The sequence below is a fragment of the Corvus kubaryi genome, unplaced genomic scaffold, assembly GCF_017639235.1.
Source record: "Corvus kubaryi isolate FWS band 111438036 unplaced genomic scaffold, C.kubaryi_AGA036_p1.0 37201, whole genome shotgun sequence".
In the NCBI taxonomy this organism is placed as follows: domain Eukaryota; kingdom Metazoa; phylum Chordata; class Aves; order Passeriformes; family Corvidae; genus Corvus; species Corvus kubaryi.
Window position 1 is genome coordinate 143,015 of NW_024581058.1, and position 12,770 is coordinate 155,784.

Consider the following 12,770-nt stretch of genomic DNA (forward strand, 5'->3'; position numbering starts at 1 on the left):
AGGGAGGAGGGCAGGATGGCACCGCCGGGAGGTGGCGGGGAGGTGCGGGATGGGGACAGGGATGGGGACAAGGACAGGGCCCCTGCGGCGGGGATGCGGCGCTTCACCTGGGAGGAGATCGGGCAGCGGAGCGGGCGGGGGCCGGCGCCGCAGGAGCGCTGGCTGGTGATCCACAGGAAGGTGTACGACATCAGCCACTTCTGCCGGAGACACCCGGGGGGGGCCCGGCTCCTCGTCAGCCACGCCGGGCAGGACGCCACGGTGAGCGGAGCGGGAATGCAGGAGCCGGGATGCGCCGGAGGAGGGGACCCGCGAAAAGTCGTGCGGAGAGGGCTTGGGAGCGACCTCGGTGGGAATCGGGGTATGGGACGGGGTCGAGGGAGCGAAGTGTCACCGCTCCGTGCGAGCCTCGCCATCCCCATGGCATGGAAAAGGGCAAATGAGGAGATGCTGCCGGCGGGAACGGGATCGGAACTGTTGCTCCAGCTAAATCAGAGCAACAGCTGGAGCCAGGCCAGAGGAGCACATGGAGATGCTCAGAGGGCTGGAGCACCTCTGCTAGCTGGGAGTGTTCAGCCCAGGGGAGAGAAGCCTCCAGGAGGACCCCAGACCTCCTTCCAGTACCTAAAGGTCCCCAGGAGAGCTGGAGAGGGACTTTGGACGAGGGCCTGGAGAGACAGGATAAAGTGATAAAGAATAGCTTTAAACTCAGGTCGATTTAAATTGGATATAAAGAAGAAAGTTTAGGTGATGAGGGTGGTGAAATGCTGGCACAGGTCACCCAGAGATGCCCCATCCTTGGACACACTCAAGGCCAGGTTGGATGGAGCAACCTGATGTAGTTGAAGATGTCTCTGCTGGTTTCAGGGGGGTTGGACAAAATGAGCTTTAAAAGTTCCTTCCAACCCAGACCATTCTGTGATTCTTAAGTCTGCAGGATTCCTCTTATCTCCTGGTCTTGCTTGTGCAGTTACTGGGAGCTGCAGTAAGTTTTTCCATATGTAAGGGATATTTGAGGATCGTGGAAATCAAAATAATTTTCAGTCTATCAAGTTTAAATTTCAAATTGTGTATTAATTGAACTTGGCATTCTGTAATTTCCATCACTCATTTCTCGAGTTACTACTGCCAGATTTCTTTCATTTTAGCAGGCTGGAAAATCCCAGACAATGGATGAACCAGGTATTTTGTTTCTGGGATCTGAGCCACTCCCTGTAGGTTGGTTCCATGTCCAGATCATTAAGCCCTGCAGGCCTTGAGCCACTTTTGTGTCTGTCCATCTTGCATTACGTCCATTGCTTAGTCTTTTGGATGTATATTACGAAAAATTAAGAAATTGTCTTAATTGAACTGGAAGGTTCTTAACCAAAAGCATAGACCCATGAAAGGTAGCAACTCAGGAGAGGATGAGAAGCACAGAAGGCTCTCAGTGAGCAAAGAAACCTGAAGAATGAAAAAAACAAGTATGATTAATGCCACCATTTTAGTAAGGGTGACACTGCATGAAACTGTGGGAGTCCTTTTGGTGCTGCTTTTTGTTGTGGTGTTCTCTCACAAAGGACACCTTCCACTAGACCAGGTTGCTTCAGCCTGGCCTTGGACACTTCCAGGAATGGAGTGATTTAAAGGGTAATTTTAAATTTTTTTCAAAAAAAAAAAAGTTTTAAACAAAATTTGGATATGTTTTCCTTTACTCCTGTGCCTTTGCAGGATGCCTTTGTGGCATTCCATGTCAACAAGGTGCTGGTGAGCACGTACTTGAAGCCACTGCAGATCGGGGAGCTGGCACCAGACCAACCCAGCGTTGAGCCCACTAAAAATGTAAGTCTGTCCTCACAAATCAGATCAAAGGAGATTAAAGGGAAATATTCTGAGATTACACCTTGTTCTTCTCTATCAGCACAGCTCTTGGAGCAAGGGGATCCAGCTTCCTCACATTTTTTTGTGCTCCTGCTTAGAAACAATGCATGAATATGAGCCTAAATCCACATTATGTGGTTGAGAATGAGATTCCTGAGGACGAATTTTTATTATCACAGCAACAAAATAGCAGAGTTATCACTGCTTCTTTCTCTTGCTTTGAGGAAGGGCTAACCAAAAGGAAAAGGAGTAGTCTTGGAGAATAAATATTCTCCTTCAGCTGTAGGTGCATTTAACCCTCCCCTGTTAATCCTGGGAAGGGAAAAGTGAAGACAAATATAAGGAATCATTTCATCCAAAGACCTACCACAAGGTGGCATGGGAAGTTCATGCACACAAAGTACAACTTCCACTAGACACAACTTCCAGCTGAGCCCTCTGCTGCCTGCCAAGGGTTTGATGGAAGAAGCACCGAGGATTTGTTTTAGGGATTGGGATGCAGACATTGTGATGGCTGCTTCTGGCTCCTCAGCAAAAAGCTGTAGCAGAGCAATGATGATGTTTATTAAACCCAGCTCTTGCCCTTTTAGCCAGATCCTTTGCTCTTTCTCCCCGCCATTAAAATGTTTTTTGGGTTATGAGGCTGCAGTGGTGCCCTCTGAAACCAGAGAATTGTAACCCTGGTGCTTCCCCCAGGAAATGCTGGTGAAAGACTTCCGGGAATTGCATGCCACAGTGGAGAGAATGGGACTCCTGGAGCCAAACCAACTCTTCTTCTTCCTGCTCCTGGCTCACATCCTGCTCTTGGATACAGCTGCTTGGCTCATCCTCTTTTACTTTGGGACATCCTTACTGCCCTTCGTTTTCTCCCTGCTGGTGCTGACCATTTCCCAGGTGAGCAATGAATTCCATGACATGGACTTGAATCCTACACACACACACACACACACAAAAGCAGTTCCTTGTCCTTTGTTTCCTCACTTGGCGCAGTTTCACTTTGCCATAAAAACACAGCCGCTATCTGGCTACCAAGAAGAAATTCTGCACGTGGCGAGCTCACACTAAACTTAGTTTGGGATTGTTTTCAGCAAGATATATTCTGGGGGAAGCCTTGAGAGTGTCAGGATTTCACAGTCCCTTTCTGCTGGTGACTTTGGAGCAGTGTCTGAGAATCAAATCGTGATATTTCAAAGCAAAGGATGAATGTGGCACCATCCTGGCCTCAACTCCTGGTTTTTCTCCCCTCCCAAAGTTTTCTTTCTCCTCTTCCAGGTCCAGGCTTCCTGGTTACAACATGATTTAGGACACCTCTCAGTATTCAGGAAGACCAAGTGGAACCACTTGCTGCACAAGTTTGTGATGTGCCATTTGATTGTGAGTCCCTGAAAACTTTGGAGGGTTTTCCTGTAAAAATGTGTGTTCTGAAGACTCTCTGGAGCATGTGTAGCACAGTGGGAAGGATTAGGGTCAGGAACTGAGGGGATTCTAGCTCTGAAAGTGCTTTTTGTGCTTTGTTCTTCCCTTGAACAGGGGGCTTCGGCCAAGTGGTGGACTCTCCTGCACTCCCAGCACCACGCCAAACCCAACTGCTTCCACAAGGACCCTGACATTGATATGCACCCTTTCCTCTTCACTTTGGGGAAGAAATTCTCCGTGGAGGTCAGTGTGTGGGTGTGGGAAGTCTAAAACTAAGGTGTGATGGCATTTTCTGTGAAGAGATTTATTTCTCCACAGTTCAATTAAGTCCCTTTAAGAACTGAATATTGAACAGCTGACACGTTGATGTAAATAGATTAGACATGATGTAAGGGCATTGTATATAGAGTGGAAAATCCACCAGCACATTAATGGCTGGAGAAATCTAATGACCTAGAACAACAACTCAGTAATTAATGATCATTAGATAACTTGTAAACGTCAGTGTAAGGCATGGATGCGCTCGGCCTGGAATTATTGTTTTATTATTAATGTCTGAGGCTCAGTCAGAGGGGTGGCTTTGGTGTGTCCATGTCTTCTGGGAGAGTTTGCTGTGACAGGAACAGCAGGACTGAATAACCCAGGGCTGTTCCTGGAGCTCCAGTTGGGCAGAATTTGTTGGAGCATGTAGGATATTCCCAGTTTGTCCTGCTTGGACACTTCCTTCCAGGAGTGACAACATAAAAATGCTGAACCCCTTTTGCTGTAGATCCCATCAGTTCTTGAGACCCATCACAGCAGCTACAGCAGTAAAATATTTTTCTCCATGCCATCGTGGAACTGCCGTTCAAGTTGAGAGAATCAGAGAAGAAATAAGAAGAAAAAAATGAGAGAAAATACGTATTTCTGACCACTAATATAACTTAGCCTTGATATATCTAATTCTTCACAAAATGATTCATGACACAAGGAATGAGGGCTGTGGGAAGTGTGCAACAAGAGCCCCTCAGGAAAATAAATGGAAAAGAGCAAGTTACCTCTGCAAACTGCTTAGTCTCCACTCTTTTTTTTTTTTTCTGTTTTTTTTTTCACAGCTTGGGATCAAAAAGAAAAAATACATGCCCTACAACCACCAACACAAATACTTCTTCATCAGTGAGTATCTCCATTTTCCTGCCTTTCCCTCAGAGGTGCTAAAGGGGCTTGGAGATTCTGCTTTTGACTCGTAGAACTTGAGAAAAACAAAGGTGCCTGAGTCAAAGAACACAATAAAAAGCCATAATAATAACAACCAGATTTTTTGGAAGAGTTGAAGACCTGACCCATCCTATTCCACATCTCCCACATCCTCCACAGTGGCTCTGGTTATGATGTCATACCACATCTTTCAGTGGTATCAAAGTCTGAGGGTTTGGGGTTTCTTGGTTTGATTTGGTTTCTTGGGGTTGTTTAAAGTGCAAGAGAGATGTCCTTTTGGAGGGTTGAGTTTGAGTTCTTCAACCCCAAATCGCTGATAGAAAAGGGATTTCATACTCATTCCTGTTGTTGTCCTGCTTTGAACAGAGGAATAAGGAGCCAGATAGGCTTTGGGCTGTGGAAGCCACTTCTCAAAATAATCATTTGAGGCTGTTCCTCAGTCAAGAGCCTAAAATGAAATCTGAGGTTTGTAAGAACTCTCAGATTAATGGACAGCCCTAGAAAGGTTTGAAGGCACTAATACAACATCCTAACCTGGAATATTCTCCACACTGAGCAGCAGTTCAGGACCCTTCCCTTCCAGGCTGATGTTGTCACTCAGTCCATGATGTCACCAGTGATGATGAATTTTTCTTTCCAGCTCTTCCTCCGCTCCTGTTCCCCACCTACTTCCACTGCCACACGTTCTACATTGCCTACACAAAGAAGTACTGGGTGGTAAGTTCTGCTATTTGTGTGACCAAAAGGGACCTTCAACCTTCCTTCTGAGCATGGAGCCACCTCCTTGCTGGGCAGCAATGCTTGGATTCACCTCTCACAGCAAGCTGTGAGAAAGTATCATTGGCTTGTGTTGGATTGCTCTAGATGATTCCATTCAGGAAAGAAACTGTCAAAGCTGAATGTAGATTGTTCTCTTATACCTATACTATGAAACTTAAAAAGCAACTTAAGTAAATGTAGTTTATAATGACCTGCTTTTCTTGTTATCTCTGGTTTTGGTAGGACCTGGCCTGGATGCTGACCTTCTACATCCGATTCTTTTATACTTACGGATCATTATTAGAAACAAAGAGTCTCCTGGCATATTATTTTATATTCAGGTGATGTCTCTTTAGAAGGTTGTCCAGCCTTTCCTCCCTGCATTCTTTCCCTCTGTACCTGCCTGCCTTTCTCTACGTTTATATTTCCACATTCTCCTTTACCACCTCATTTTTTGCCTGCTTTTTAATTCATAAATTCTTTTGTTCAATTGCCAGTACAAGTTTTATGTTGCCCCATTGGCTGTGGCAGCAAAGAGATTTCACTGAGTGCTGACCAAATTGCAAAGTATCTACCTTATATAACATTCAGTGCTTTGGGTGCCGAATCTGCTGCTACTTAAAGAGAACATTTAACCAAAACAGCTTAGCCTAGGCTTGCAAATGGCCAGGCATTATCCAGCATCGATGGCTTGAATGGACAGCACACTCTCCATTTGGATCACTTCACTGATTCTTACCAGTTTGGGCCTTGGCTACAGATACAACAAGCTGAGCACCAGTCAGTGTTATAACAAAACACATGAAATAATCGTGAGTTTCATAAGGAAGTGCGAAACTTCCAGGGTTTGGAAGTCCTTCCAGGTGCTGGCTTAGCAAGGCTAGTGTTCAGCCATGTCTCTAAGTCTGGCTCTGCTGTTATTTCAATGGCTCTTCCCTGACCTGCTCACCCAGTACTGAATTGTCTCATCTCATTGCACAGGATGCTGGAGAGCAGCTGGTTTGTCTGGGTCTCACAGATGAACCATATCCCAATGGATATCGACTATGACAAGAATTTGGACTGGATGTCTACTCAGGTAAAACATTTTTCCACTCTTAAGAATTGTGGCCATACAGGTACAAATTTTAACCATAAGGAAGTCTCGTGTTGCGTTAAGGGTGAAATCTGTTGGGGGCTGGGAAGTGAAGGTTAACAGGGTGATGGATTCAGTCATGGAAAAGGTAAAGAAGGACAGCAGTGACACACTCATGGGCAATCCAAAATCAAATCCAGGTCCAGCTCTGGTTCCTAAACATGCTTGGATCTGTCTCTGACTGTGCTTTCCTCTCCCCTCCTTTAGCTCCAGGCAACCTGCAATGTGGAGCAGTCGCTGTTCAATGACTGGTTCACTGGGCACCTCAACTTCCAGATTGAGCATCAGTGAGTACTCACCTCAAGAGTGAATTTTGCTTCCCCTCCTCCTTTTAAAATATTCTTCATTCTCTCTTCTTTTTTTCCTTTCCTATTCTTTTTTTGCTCTGAATTCTACAAATAGTTGTGGGGCACAGATGAGTTTGTCTTTAAAAATTGAAACCCTTAAAGAGAATCATGTAATTCAAAACTATCACTGGATCTGCAGGATGATGAGAGAAAATGGAACATGGGTAGGGATCCATGCAAGGACAGCAAGAGGATCAATCCCAAATAGTAGGTTTTAAGGATCAGTGGAAATGTCCTGGTTAAAGCACCTGGTTTTAGTCTGCCACAGGAGTTTAAAGCCACCTCTGCTGATTATTTATGCTGTTACTCTGTGGAGTGAGATATGCAAGGATGAGCTCATCTCTTTCTCTGTGCCATGGAGATGGCTACTTCTGGGAAAAAAAGGGAGGGAGGAGAAAGTAGTTTCTTCCATAAGCATCATTTAATTTGGAGACAAACTGTGGAAAAGAACAGAGGGGGAAAGCAGGGAATTCCTACGAGTTCTTGTGCTAAAAGCACCGCAGGGGGAAAGAAGAGCTGGGAACAGCTCCAGACCCTTCTCATTGTGAGCTGGGTGATTCCTGGGAAGTATTAATGACAAGGATTTCTTACAAAGCTTGCCTGTCTCCTGTTCACAGCCTTTTCCCTACAATGCCACGGCACAACTACTGGAAGGTGGCCCCTCTGGTGAAGTCCCTGTGTGCCAAGCACGGCCTTGAGTACCAGTGCAAGCCTCTGCTCACGGCCTTCGCAGACATCGTGCAGTGAGTCAAAATACTCCCCCTCCCCCCCCAAAAATGCAGGAGAAACTGGAATCTCAAGAGCAAGAGATGTCTTGCTCTCCTTTTACCCTCTTGGACACATGGTGACTCTTGGGGATGGTGCTGTGCAGGGCTGAGCTGGACTCGATCCTTGTGGGTCTCTCCCAACTCAGCTTATTCTGGGATTCTGGGAAATGAGCATGGAGAAAACCCCATTCCCTTGTCCCCAGCAACACTCCCCTGAGCAGCCCTGCGATGTGTCCTCTCTTTCTTCTCTCTCCCAGCTCCCTGAAGAACTGGGGAGAGCTCTGGCTCGATGCCTACCTGCACAAATAAAGGACAAGGCTCAGTGCTACCATTCACAGCCTGGCACGACTGCATTCCCAGCAAGCTGAGGGGCAGGGACCACAAGGGACTCTCTGGCAGGAGAAAGTGAGTAAGGACTGAGGGATACAATTCCAGCAGGCATGAAGCTGCCTGAATTTTTCTTCTGGTTTTTCTTGGGGTTCTGGTTTGGGTATGTAGAGTAGGCAGGGCAAGCAGAAGGTGAAATTGTTAGAAGAGGGAGGAGCCCTTTGCTGACTGAGTCTGAGCATTTCTGAGTCTGGGCATGGGCTCAAGTCAGATCATGGACTGGTGCAGCTGCACACACTTAACCTCATGTCAGAGTCCTCTGACTATGGTTTTTTTTGGTTTTCCTCATGTGGAGAGTTTAATGCTTGATACAGTGTTTGCTTACTTGAACTTGAAACTGCAAAGGATTTTGGATTAACATGGTGTTCCAGCAATGTGCTTAAACCACAATAAATCAGGATAAACTGCAAACCACACTTAGACTGTAGCAAATGCAACATGCAGTGAATAAAAACATAAATGTGTTTTCATTACTGTTCTCTAGAGCATCCTTATCATCACAAGGCCAAGAAATACATGGGTTGAAACCAGCTCAAGCCCACTGCTCTCTTCAAAATTTATCTGGTTTTTGGGGTTTTTTTGTACTTTGGGTTGGACTGAGACATGTGTACACTCCATGTGCATTCCCCACCTACACAGGACTAAGATTATACTACAGAAAGGTAAACCAAAAGTAAAATAAATCACCTACAGACATTTGGTCAAATCCAAAAGTTGCTTTTGCAGCTAAGCCAGGATTAGATCAGATTTTGGCTGTGCTGGGCAGAAGGTGAGTCAGAGAAAGAGGCTGGTCCAGGTACTTTGAATCACCTTTGAGAGGAGACAATATCTTTCCATTAATTAGTAAGAAAGCCTGTTCTTTTTCTCAAGTGAGTACTACGGTGAGTACATACTCAGACCCTGAAATAAAAGACCAGCTTTTGGAAAGGGGACTGTGGGAACAACAACATTCATCTGAATAGCAGTAGTTACCACCACTTTTTACAGTAATTCAAGGTTAATAAATAAAAATCTCAAAAGGTAAAAATATATAAAAAAGCCTCTGATGATGTAACAAAGGGACTTTGTACTACTTATGCAATGACTGGCTGAATTATATAAAAACCTTTAACCCTGCACAGTCAGCCAGAACAAGGCAGAGATTTGCTATTACACCATTTTTCCTGCCTTGGAAAAAGTGCAATTATGTTTAGAGGTTAACACCACAAAGTACAATTCCTGACCCATGGGAGTAAAAGAAGCAATTCCCAAAAAATCTGTGGGAGAATGAAGAAATAAAGCAGGAGTCACAACAGTATCAGTTATTCATAGGCACATTTCTACTACTTTAAAAAAGCCTTTTAAAAATTACCTTAAGCAGTCTTTGAAAGTGATTTATTGGGTAGATGAAAGGCCTGATTTTGAAGATCATAATTTGATTTTTGGACCTTAGACATCACTGGGCTCCTAGTTCAGGACCCCTGCAAGTCAAAATGCAATTTCAAAAGAGAGCTGTGAATGTTTCAGTTGTTTGTGGACCCAGCAGTGCTCCAACAAGGAAAGGTGTGCAACAGGATTGAACAAGACTAAGATAAATACGGATAAATATGGAATAAAGCCTAAGCAATATATGGATCAATGCCAGAGCAAACAGGAGCAGTTGCCAAGTTTTCCCTGGGTATCTTTGACCAATCTTATCAGTTTCAGCCTCAGATGAAAGGCTGCCAGTATTCCCTCAGGAAAATATTGAATAGCTGGATGAGATTTTACAAAGCAGATATCACTGAGAGGCCCAAAGAAGGAAACACATACAAATTAGTAATATAACCCAACAGGTAAGCATAAACAAAGTTTAAAAAACTCCAAAAACCCCAGAAAACCACTCCTGCAAAAAAGTTATGGTTCATGAAAACAGAGTGAAAGGAAAATTAGCATCAGCAGTAGAGTATCTTCCTTAAATGTGTACAATGCTGAAAACAATACAAAATATTAACAGGCTTACTCTGAAATACAGCCTTGATTCCTGTGGCTCTGAAGGGCAAAATTCCCTTCTTTTCCTACAGTGGTGTCTTGGAATCAGAGGTTCAGGGAAGACAGTTCCCACTGGAAATACTACTGAAAGTTTAAATTCAAAGGGAAGTATTTTTCCAGTAAAATCCTTTAGTACTTTTCCTAAGTGACTAAAGCACCTTGGACTCTGCACATACACAACAAGTGAAGCAGGGAGAATGAGATTTCTTCATTGCTGGTTTTCCAGCTTCCCTCCACAAAGTCGAGAGTGTTGTTGAGACCGTGTAGAAAACACGGGAGCAGTGATTACGTAGGAATCCTGTGTTTTCATTCTGCTTCGGGAGTGCTGCAACTGCAACTTTGTCTGCAACCAGTACCTGCCCTCCCCCTCCTTCCTCAATAAACCTTACAACAAACAAGCACAAGGTCAAAGATTCCCGAGTGTGGAAAGAGAATCACACAATAGTTTGGGTTCCCAGCTATTTGTTTGTAGGAAGGTGAATCCACTTCTGTGTAATCAATGATTACAGGGACAAGGATTTATTGCACTGGAAAAAAAAACAACCCAACCAACCAATAAAAAAATAACAAAGTTCCCAATCCTGGTCAAAGTTTAAAAATGGGGAACTTGAGAGAAACAAGCAAAGGATAAACACTGAAATTAAGACACAGCAGATCTATATAAAGGATTTCTGTGGTTTATCACGTGCTATGAAACAGGAAATGAAGATTTCCTTCTGACTCAGTCCATTGGAGATTCACGGTATTTGAATCACAGAATCACTGGATCCAGCTTTGACTACAACTATGCAAAAAGCCTTTCAGAATCTTGAACTGATTTGAATGAAATGGATTAAGATCAAGGTGAGCAGTTCTGAGGTTTATAAGAAATTATGAAGACATTGTCTTCCCTGACCACCTCTATCCACCTACTTTGGGTAGCAGGATGTAAAAATACATCTTTTTCATTAAAAAAGTACAACTATCAGTTTATCAAGCTTCATTGTGTGATCTGAGAACAAATTTCAGCCCAGCTCCTGAGGGCCTGCAGTGCAGGGAGATTTCCAGCTGCTCTGGGGTTGGAGTTTGATGTCAGGTGGAATTCCAGTGTGACCAAGGCTAAGCTTTCATCAGCCAATTAAACCACACAGGCTCTGCTCAGCAATCCAGGCTGGAAAAGTGTCATCGTTAACAGTGAACTATCAAATACTTCACTTGTTATTTTTACACCACTGCCTCATCGTTCAGCCTTGATTTGCTTTCCCAGGCTGTGGAACAAGGCACCACTTCACAACCTTTTGCAAACATAGGGCTTTTTTTGGGAATCTTCTTCATCCTACTGATCCATCCCAGCTGGCATCATCCTGAATGTCACAAACCTGGCAAAACTGCCTTAAATTCATTTACAATAACCAAAATAGAGCCTTACTTCTTTTCCCAGTTCTGTCCAAAATGGCCTTAGGCAACTGCTGAGGTTTGATCCTCAATGTCAGAGTCAAGGTTATGCTCAAGTCTACCAGTGCATGCCATGACCTGTGTCATGGGCACACAACTTTGATCCCAAACATCAGTTCAGACTGAGCTCTGCAGCATTACCTGGGGGGCAAAGGTCAGGCTTTACCATGCACTGCAGACCTTCATGTAATTTGCTATCAGCAAGAGATAAGAACACACAGCACATCAGTGATCGATTCACCTCTGCAGGGCTGGGCTGAGCCCCAAACCCCACAGCAAACTGAACTCGGAGTGCAGAGAGAGGCATAGAGGGCTCACCCCTGCAGTGAACAGGGACATTTTCCAGTATCCCATGTTGCTCAGAGCCCTGTCCAACCTCGATTTGAACAATTCCAGGGATGTGGCACCCACCACCTCCCTTGGAAACCTGAGCCAGGGCCTCATCACCCTCATAAAACACTTTGTGAGGAAACGGTGACTCACGTGCCTGTGAGAATGCATGGATCAGATCTCCAAACAGGGAACAAACAGCCTTTTTCTGCAAGGTGAGCAACAGGTATGGAATATTTGGCAAGACAATGCGATTGGTTTGGCGGAAGCTGAAATGATGGATACCCACACACTGCTTAGGAGGCAATTCCCATCAATGAGCTGCACTCAGAAAAGGAAATCAGGGCTTTTTCCAACATCTTTGAAGCACTGAAAGTCTGATCCAAACCTCCCTCACCCTTTTTCTCCCCACGTAACATTCAGCAATCCCATGAACTTCCTCAGCTCTTGGCACAGCTCACTTCGACTAAAGTGATTCTGGGATCTGCTCATGGTTTCTGGATATTCAAGTACAAATATTTTGGGAAAGGGAAAATAACCTAGGAATGAAGGCCCATGAAAAGGAGAGGTACTCCTGGAGAAGCTGTAATTTCCCAAACATTAGTTTCAAATTCACTCCTGATTCCACTGCTAGAGCTGTGCATCTAAAATAAAAGTAATGAGAAAATGTTGAGCAATTCTGCTTTACAGATGACTGGAATCATACTGCAACAACCTGTCAAAGGAATGGTTGATTTTAATTGAACAGAACACCAAAACAAAACTGAGGTTGTGTCATGTTAACAGTCTTTTTATTCTCATGATAAGGAGCTGTAAATGGATTGTCTTATTTATTTGAAGAAATAGTGTTATCATTGTTCCAGTGTTGCCTAGTGCTCTCCACAGCTTTGGGAAAAGCCAAGTTTTCTGTACAACACTTGTCATGGCCAGTTTAGCAGAGAATACAGGTCACTTTAAGTCATTTAAGCACAACTGTGGGGTTGAAATGTGAGTTTTGAAAACAAAGGCAGCTGCAAAAAGTACATCCAACCTACAGCTTCTGCACCATCTCCAGAAAAACAGATGAAGGGATGTACAAACTTCCTAGATTAACACAAACTATTTGAAGACATTTGCACAGAAGACATG

At 44.3% G+C, this 12,770-nt stretch overlaps 1 protein-coding gene across 4 annotated transcripts; it reads left to right on the forward strand.

Annotated features, from left to right (window-relative positions):
- On the forward strand, positions 1-10,850 carry LOC121661826 (acyl-CoA (8-3)-desaturase-like). Of its 4 annotated transcripts, XR_006015102.1 has the most exons (14): positions 1-261; positions 1,711-1,821; positions 2,557-2,754; positions 3,133-3,234; positions 3,391-3,519; positions 4,371-4,431; positions 5,114-5,190; positions 5,476-5,573; positions 6,214-6,310; positions 6,575-6,654; positions 7,332-7,457; positions 7,739-7,886; positions 8,353-8,530; positions 9,911-10,850. XR_006015102.1 is itself a non-coding variant. In XM_042022372.1 (12 exons), the coding sequence occupies exons 1-12, from the start codon at positions 16-18 to the stop codon at positions 7,788-7,790; spliced, it is 1,377 nt and encodes a 458-aa protein (XP_041878306.1). In that variant the 5' UTR covers positions 1-15; the 3' UTR covers positions 7,791-8,226. The 4 variants fall into 4 exon arrangements, 1 of the variants encoding a protein (XP_041878306.1); XR_006015100.1 differs by lacking the exon at positions 8,353-8,530; XR_006015101.1 differs by lacking the exon at positions 9,911-10,850 and having other exon boundaries at positions 8,353-9,434.
- Positions 10,851-12,770: the final 1,920 nt, after the last annotated feature.

Bases quoted from the DNA above. Each gene is read 5' to 3' on its own strand.
- LOC121661826 (XM_042022372.1), top strand. From the start codon at position 16: ATGGCACCGCCGGGAGGTGGCGGGGAGGTGCGGGATGGGGACAGGGAT. The intron at 5,191-5,475 runs GTAAGTTCTGCT...TGGTTTTGGTAG, and splicing joins ACACAAAGAAGTACTGGGTG to GACCTGGCCTGGATGCTGAC. The intron at 6,655-7,331 runs GTGAGTACTCAC...TCCTGTTCACAG, and splicing joins AACTTCCAGATTGAGCATCA to CCTTTTCCCTACAATGCCAC.